Source organism: Channa argus, chromosome 8 (assembly GCF_033026475.1).
Source record: "Channa argus isolate prfri chromosome 8, Channa argus male v1.0, whole genome shotgun sequence".
NCBI lineage: Eukaryota > Metazoa > Chordata > Actinopteri > Anabantiformes > Channidae > Channa > Channa argus.
This window is the reverse complement of record NC_090204.1, coordinates 17,719,582-17,728,317: the sequence shown is the minus strand read 5'-3', so window position 1 is coordinate 17,728,317 and position 8,736 is coordinate 17,719,582. Positions and strand designations below refer to the sequence as shown.

Sequence of the window (8,736 nt, the reverse complement as noted above, 5' to 3'; positions counted from 1 at the left end):
AGTTAAAGTTGAGCATGTGTAGCAGTTTAGGACTTTAATGGTGTTTACAATGCAGCTGGATACATATGACCAACACTGTGAATGTAAACCAAACAGAAATAAATTTGAGCATTAGGACCTGTAACATAAACACATTACAATTTCACTTTCTCCTTTGAATCTTTCAAACAGACTAGTTACTCCTGATAAATAATGGAAGACATTTTAATACTCAGTTGTAAAGAAATATGAGACTTTATAGTCGACAAATATTTTATATGACGTAAACCTAAAATGTTACGACTACATTATGTCCAGTAGTGTTTATTTACTGTTATTTGATATGTTGTCTGTAAATCTGATACATTGTCTTTAAAATCACAAAAAACCTAAACTGTCAAAAACTCAAATTCAGACAATTTGCTGTAAGTTATCAAAGTAAATGTTTTTAAGAAAGCACATGTAAGGAGTCCAGAAATGGTCATACATCTAAAATTACAATTTCAGTTTTGTCCTCTGTTCCTAAAGTCTCATCAACCGAACTGAGACAGACGAGAGGAAGTGGTTGCTTCATTTGATCCAGAAATAGACGACCATCACCGATGACCTAAAGCTCTGTCTGAGTGCGAGAGTGGAAAAAAAAACAGAAGAACAAAAAGACAGATACAAATAGAATAGGGTGATTCTCAAATGACCAAAGGCTATTTCTTAAGATCAATAATGCACCACCTTGAATCAGTTTAATATTTCTTTTTAAAAAGATGTACATGTGGGAGAAATTGATTCATATTCCATAGAATAAACATACAGTACATTTCATGTTATATTTAGCAAGTGAAAAAACGAAAGTTACTGTCCCTCTTTGTTACTCAGGTAAAATGTGTTCACTCTTCAGTGTGAACCTTCATTAAGGAAAAAAAAAGCCTTTTAGACAGTGAAACAGAATGATTTTCTTTAAAACATCATCTACAAGTTAAAATATCTGACAATATGTGCAACTGAGAATGTTATAAATAGTGTGTTCACTTTTTCAGTAATGAAAAACTGTAGGGAGGCTGTACACTGACGGTAAAAACATAACTGCATCAATTCCATATAAAATGGTTTATATAAAAAGATTTTTGGGACCTAAACCTGAAAATTCCCGATTTGCATTACTGCCTACAAAAATGTTATTTGTTAAATGTTCAAACTTTAAAGTCATCCAACATCCAAATTTGTTGTAATGCGACTAAAACCTTTTTTGAATTCCAAATGGTAAGCGATATTTTGTAAAAATAACCTAGCATTGCAATAATGCAGTTAATGACATATCAAAATTCAGTCAGAGAGGGATAATTAAAAGCATAAATTACTATCAAAATGAGCAGAAAACCCTAAAGGGGACCCCTGCTGGATGAGGGCTCTAAGCAGCAGCACCTCACACACGAGCTTCAAACGGTTTTCTATCTACTGTTATTAAAGGCACAGGTACTGAAATGACAACAACAACAATAAACTACTAGCACCAATTCCAAAACGAGAGCACCACAAGAAAAAAACGAAAGGAACATTGCAGTGAATCCCCATGATGAAGACACACCGAAACCTGCTCTTATTACAATGACATGTTACAATTAGTGTTAAACAGAACTGCTTTCAGTGGTAAACCATGTGAACACGTCTGAGGAGTCACAGCAGGCCATGATGCCATCAGACCGGATGACTGAATTTTTTTTTTCTCTGAATTTCTCGGGCAGCATTTCTAAAAATACTCTGTGGAGTGTGGGGATTGCTTAAACGGCCTTTTTACCTAAAGAGTAAAAAGCTTCAATGAAAATCTGTACAACACAACTCTGAGTCAGGTGTTCCTGATTTAGCAGCAGAATCCGCTATCTTTAATAATAAAAAATGCTGACATGGGTACTAACAGGCATGAATAGCCTTTTTAGCTGCTGTGCTGTCATGATGACAATTTTTAGATTCTTGGTTTTGAGAATGCATCATCCAGCTATACACTGTGTTAATTCATTAAGGCACCGGTAATTGATATTTTTAAATACAAAACGACACAATTATCCCACGTGAATGTGTCGCTCCTCTCAGATTTACAGACCTTTATAGTTTAGGGTTATTGTTTATGTGTGGACCAGAACGCGTCTCTATAACTGCTGACAGCACAGTACTTGCTCAGCTCAGTATTATCATGATGCAACACGTCCCTCAGGAGTCGACCAGTGACGAAAAAGAGAGAGTGTATACTGAACTTCACTTCATCTAAACAAATGTGATGCCCTGCGACTGCTGGATGTGTAAATAAGAAACCTTTTTGCGAACAAATAACCCATTCTAACTAAGAGCATGTGGTTTAGAAAGTTTAGAAAACGTCTGTCATAGTCACGGATGGATTACTGAACAGGTCTACAAGGCACGAGCCCAGAGAGCCAAGAGCTCAGGGGGCCCACGGGCCTCTGAAGTTACTAGTTACATTGGTTGTTTTAATAAGCTTAGTTAGAAGATACAAAATGACCACAAAAGATGTAAGATAATTAAAAAACACAACAAATGACCTGAACCTATCTGAAAGAGGTGTAGAAAGACAAAAAACAGAAACAAAAACAACCAAAAACAGAACCCAAGTAACCATAGGCAGACACAAAGACAGGCCAAAAAAAAAAAAAACCAGACCAGAAAGAGACCTGAAAACCAGAAAGACAAAAACCAAAAATGGACACAAAGTGACCATAAACAGACACAAAATGACTAAAACGGGTATAAAATGCTTAAAAACAGACACATAAATAAAAACGGAAACAAAGCAAGCACAAAAAGACACAAAATCCACAGCGGCCCATTTTCTAATAATAATAATAATATAATAATAATGTATAAATCCATCCTCAGGTTAGCGCTCTAAACATAAAAGGCTCTTTGAACGCAATGTGGTCCAATGTCTTCACTCCCCCTCACTGGGCCTGTCCCTGCTAGCAGAGCTGACTCACTGTATCACACTGTGATCCGAATTTCCACTCACAGGAAAAATTAGCAGCCCTGTCGACAGGGTGGTAAACATGTGGGCTCACGCTGAGGGATTTTCAGACAAAGGTTTTCAGGTGCATGTTTTCAAAATGACTGCAGCCACAACATGATACTGTGAAAATGTCCTTGTGAGTCTGCCTGCTTCGCTCACACAACCAAGAGGCAGCATCTCTGTGTGTCCTGTGTATTATGAAGCAGTGTTTTACTGTAGAGGTGATAACAAGGAAGCAAACTACCAAAACTGGCAAGACTGTGGCAGGTTGAGGTGCAGGTGCAGTGAGCTATTTGTAGCTCCCACATAGACATCAAGTCATATCACATCAAAACAAACATAACATACACAAGTCCTCTGACTGCTGACACTTTGTGCAAATCAAGCTGAATAACAGCGAGGACTTGATGGATACAGCAAAAGCAATAGCAGAAAACAACGTGGTCAAGTAACAACTATCAGCTAACATAGAAACAAATGCTCCATTCCATTATATAAGAAATTTCTTTTCATGGGCAAAGACGTAAAAAAAAAAAGTGGATGTTCTAAAAATTCCTAACTAAAGAAATATCACCTGTTGACGTAGAGAGTTAGGAAATTGTATGGCGACCAGTCCTGCGGCTAAAGTGAAATATAGTAGCACCAAAATATTACAACAGAGGGATTGTTTTTAGAGAGACAGAGAGGGTTGATCCTGAAAGACGATGAAGAAAAGTTACTCTCTCCCTTTCTGCCTCTCCAGGTGTCAGCAGCCCTCTCCCTCCAGCGGACTGTTCAAACCCAGCTCAGGCTGTTTTGGGCCCTGGAAGAGACGTCTGGTCTGGATTCTGGCTGGGGAAAAACGGGTCCCTCTCAACACCTTTGGGACCAGGTGTCGGTCCGACAGCCTAACACCTCTCTGACAGAGGTAGCGTGAGGGCTGCTGGAGCAAGGCTCAGTGGGAGGGTTTCAGGCTTACTGTGCGAGTGGGTACAGCACCCAAAGGTGGATGCTGTGAGTTTCATGATGTCAGTGTCCCTGGCAGGTCTTGCAGCACATTTGTCTGAAATATGGCCGGTTGCAGAATGTGAACCTTAGCACCAGGGGGCAGTAGGCCACAGTGGGCACATCTTTACACTCTGCAGGAAAGATCCACATAAGGCAGGTTATTTAAGATAAGATAAACCTTTATTCGTCCCACAGCAGGGAAATTTCCATTTCCTGCATTAGATGGACATGGTGCTAATTTGTTGTTGTATTCAGCATTTCCATTGGTTGCAATTTATTAACATTTAGAGAAGTTAAACTTGGTTTTATGATATCCCGTTCATAATAATGAAACGATCGTTTGTAAAATATAAATGTTCAAAACTTCTTAAGGGATTTTAAAATTCAAATCTCCATTTTAACATTTTGTTCAAATGGACCTTGGAATGAGACGTATGACCAGCACTTTGACCTCTTACCTTCGGGGTTGTCTGCACTGATGGGCAGACTGCGATCACATTTGCTCTGGCACTGCTGCATGGCTGCTGGCCGCTGATGATCCAGGCACTCGCTGGACGGCTGTTTGTTGTGGCTCAAACATTTTACCGAACGCATCTCCTGACCCAGCCCACAGCTGGCAGAACACTGAAACACAAACACACGAGATGTTTGAAAAAGCGTTTAAGCACAAAGCTGACAATATTTGTACAAAACATCCGACTATAATCGTGAACCCAAATCCTGTCTTACCTCTCCCCAGGGGCCTGTCTCCCATTGAGGGGGAGGGCAGCGCTGCAGGTTACAGCGCACTCTGGAGTTGGGCCGGCCATGCTTGGGGCACTTAGACTCTGGCAGCGTGTCACCACTCTCCCCGCTCTTACACAAGACCACACGGTGCCTGAAGCCCGGACCACAGCTGGGTGCACACTGCAGACACAGTGGGAGATGAAGAAAGAGAGGGAAAAAAGGAAAACATCAAACGGGACAGCAGGGAGACGGAGATGATGGGAGGGAACAACCAGGGGTCACTGTGGTCACGAGCAAGCAAAAGAAATCTGCTCAACAGAGGGCAGCAGTTGTCTAAGAAACAAAGTCAAGAGCCTGCTTAGTTCTGGTAAATCAGCTGGACAGCTGCATGTGCTACCACTAAATTACAAGATGCCAGAGAGAAGCTGAACACTGCAGCACTGTGGACCCCATTTAATCTAGTTTCAATTCACCCTGAGCTGTAAAAACAAACAAACAAACAAACAAATAAACAAACGTAGCTCTAGTAACAAATTGGAATTTAAAGAAAACAACATTTAATCCTGTAGGTAAAAAACATTCAGTAACAGCGTAACAGAACAAGTTTAGTTTTACAAAGCTGCAACTACACTGCAGGAGAAGAAACCACAGACCACTCAGGCTAAGGGTCAGAATTAAAAATAGGTCAGGGATATCCAACATATTGTGTTATAACATGCATCATTACTGAAATACATTAATTGCAACGTATAGATAAGTGAGCTGAGCTTTTTTTTTTTTTTTTTTATTACCAGGAAATCCCATTGAGACCTGCCAACAGATTACAAAGACACGGTATGCACTTATACTTCTCTCAAACTATTTTTTTTTCTGGTGTTTTGGACACAAACTACCAGGTCACTAACATCCAGGACAAGAACACCAGAGATAGTTACTGTGGTGCTTTTGCCGGATTGTTTTAGGTTTGGCTGCTTTGGAAATCAGTTGGGTTTAATTGAAGGCAGACATCTTTTAGTTTGTCAGCTTTGTTGGATAATCAGTCTAGATTAAGGACTCCTATGACCAGTAACTCCATTCACGCATAAGATGACTGCAAGTTCTTCATTTCCTCTGGAGTTTCACAGGCTGCAGAGAAGAGCAGGCAAGCAGATGCAGAGATGAGGCATTAAGTAGCTCCACAGGGAAACCGGTCTTAATATAAATGAGCACAACACCTCCTTTTCTTTTCCTATCACATCTAAATAACTATCACATTTGTCTGCTCCGTGTCTCTGTTGCGAATTTCATGGTTAAGGTGCTCACTTTCTCTTGGCAGATGTTTGAGTTTGTAAGGTTCATCTGGAAAAAGAAACTATTGCTTCATCTGAGAGGAATTCGACAGAAAACACAGTTCAAATGAATCCACGAGTTGATAAAAAAGAACACTGCAGCAGCATTTGCCGAACATGCATGTCTGCCTACCTCTGACCAGTCCAGGGCCAGCCATTCAGGGGGGCAGCTGTTGTTGCTGCAGGGCTCAGTGAGTGAGGGGTGTGGGGGGGTGCAGGCTGAATCATCCAGGACTTTCTCCTCTGTTGCAGAGATCTTCCTTTTGCATAAAACCTCCCGAGTCCGCAAGCCACCGTTACAGCTGCGGCTGCATTCGGACCACTCTCCTGTCCACCAGCTAAGGGCATAGAGGAGCTCTGAGTTGGTTTTTCATTTCATAAAAAGTGTATCATATTGTGGACACTACAGAAGAAGGTTACACTGTAAAGCAATCATAGATAGGAATAGTACACGCACCTACAAAATCAGCAAAACATTGTGTCTTCTGTACATAATAAGCATGACAATGTACAATAGTGTTATAATTAGAATTAAGTAAAAAGAAACACTTGCATACAAAAAACATCATAAATCATTAGCAATCATAAAGCAAAACATTTGCATACGAGGAAAACTGCACTGGCGAAAGACAACTCACGTTGGGGAGCAAGGCTCAGTATTGCAGGATCTTCTTTTCTCTTTGAGCTTGTTCTTCTTGTCACAGAAGTGGTTGTAGACGACCGTATGATCTGCCTGCTTCTTACACACCACCTGTTGGATCTGCACACCTAACAGGTCAGACAGTGTGAGACAAACATACAATAGGGAATTATAGAAGACCGTCCCCACAGCTGCCTTACTGATGCAAAATATCAACCTGTGATCCTTTTGCATACAAAATAAACAGTTTTGAATGCTGTATGCAGATGAAGATTATTAACATTCAGTCAGCTTCAACGGCCATTTTGCCCCCAAGAGTTTCCGTCTTATATTCTATATGTGGCAAACCACACCTGTGGCATATAACATGTGCCTACACCAATTCCCAGTGCGTCTCCTGCAAGAACATTTTCGGATTATTGATTTACATTGATCCTATTTTTCTCTGTGAGTCTTGATCTTATGCGTCTTACACATCAGATTCATCAAACTGTCTAAACTGCACAAACTTATTATAAATCATTGTTTTAGAGAAAAGACACAAAAATAATCCAATGATTCATAACAGGTAAGACAAGTAATCACTTGTGGATTTGATTCATTGTGAGAAAATGCGTGAATTTTTGGGATTTCCTCTCTCTTTTTTTTTTGTTTCTGCTGTGAAGGTGGAATCAATGAAGAAGATAAAATGCTATGTTTGCAGCTTCCTGTGCAGCATTAGTCTTTAAACATTTTTTTCTTTAATTTAAGTTTTTTAGTTAATTTTAGTTGATTTCCTGATTTCATTTTTGGCTCAGTTTAATTAATATTTGTGTAAATAAATTCCACTTCCTTTTGCACCGACTCCTCCCTGCTGAGGTGTTTGTTAAACATCCCTTTTAATCCCCATCTATATGTGGAGACAACATGACGTAACCTATGAAAATAAACTTGGTCATTTAACAATGCCCCAATTATGCAATGATGCAGTGATAGGGAGGTCACACAACAAAAATCCATGATTCTGTTCAAACATAAGGGTCAAATAATCGGGTAACACTGCAGTGCATTGCAGTGTCTATCTAAATGAAAACTGTGAGTGTGTGTGTGTGTTTGCCTGCGTGTGCGTCTACCTCCAGCACAGAGAGCTGAGCAGCGCGACCAAGAGCTGTAGTGCCAAGAATAGCTGTTTAGAGAATCCCTAGTGACTGGTGGGTTAAAACGATAGTGGATCCCTTGATTCTCCTCCCTCACCAGCACCTACATATAGGGTATATAAAATCAAATGCTTAGCAAATTAATTTTTTGGGTTTGTTTGTAGACTTGCTCCACGGCTTCTTTGTCCATTCTTACCATGACAATAAGAGATATATTTGTTGGCCCTAGAGCTTCAAGAGTTTCAGGTCCATCAGTGGGCCGCCTGTAGTGGAAAGTGGTACCAGCTGTATCAAACCTGCGTGGCGTGTCAATGGTCAGCTTCCCATTAATAAAGTACTGGTCACCTTTACTCTTCAGCACTGGGAGAAAAATTTTTATTGTCATTGAATCAGCCAAATTAAAATAAAAACACAGGATACATGTGTTATAATTTCCATTAGTTCATGAAGCAGCACACTAACATATTAGCAAATATCATTTTCCTTTTTTAAAATCTAACACAGATACACTGCATCCACTTATATGTAAAGCATAAAAGAGCAAAGTTACTTGACAAAACAGACAAAGACATAAGACGCTGGGCTTTAATGGGTCTGATCAGCAGTACAGAGATGGCTGCTTCAACCCATCTTCAAATATTGGCAAAATGGCTTTGGGTATGACATTAAACTCCATGGCAGCTCCACTGTCATCGCTGTGTGTGAATTTATCTAGGTGACTATGAGGTCAACTGTAAAGCTGTTTGTCCAGTGTGATACAAAAGTCACGTGTAAGTTCAGTCTATTTACCATTTCTATAGACTGATATATATATATATATATATATATATATATATATATATATATATATATATATATATATATATATATATATATATATATATATATATATATATATATATATATATATATATATATATATATATATAC

The 8,736-nt window shown here is 39.4% G+C and overlaps 1 protein-coding gene across 3 annotated transcripts in view; it reads right to left on the bottom strand.

Annotated features, from left to right (window-relative positions):
* Nucleotides 1-19: 19 nt before the first annotated feature.
* The window catches only part of adamts10 (ADAM metallopeptidase with thrombospondin type 1 motif, 10), a 46,916-nt gene continuing 38,199 nt past the window's right edge, over nt 20-8,736 (bottom strand). For all 3 annotated transcript variants that reach the window (XM_067513958.1, XM_067513960.1, XM_067513959.1), the window contains 7 exons: nt 8,003-8,166; nt 7,783-7,909; nt 6,669-6,798; nt 6,164-6,368; nt 4,706-4,882; nt 4,435-4,600; nt 20-4,107 (listed from right to left, as the gene is read on the bottom strand). In XM_067513958.1, coding sequence (XP_067370059.1) covers nt 3,998-4,107; nt 4,435-4,600; nt 4,706-4,882; nt 6,164-6,368; nt 6,669-6,798; nt 7,783-7,909; nt 8,003-8,166 — 1,079 coding nt within the window. In that variant the 3' untranslated portion in view covers nt 20-3,997. The remainder of the gene's footprint in view (nt 4,108-4,434; nt 4,601-4,705; nt 4,883-6,163; nt 6,369-6,668; nt 6,799-7,782; nt 7,910-8,002; nt 8,167-8,736) is intronic.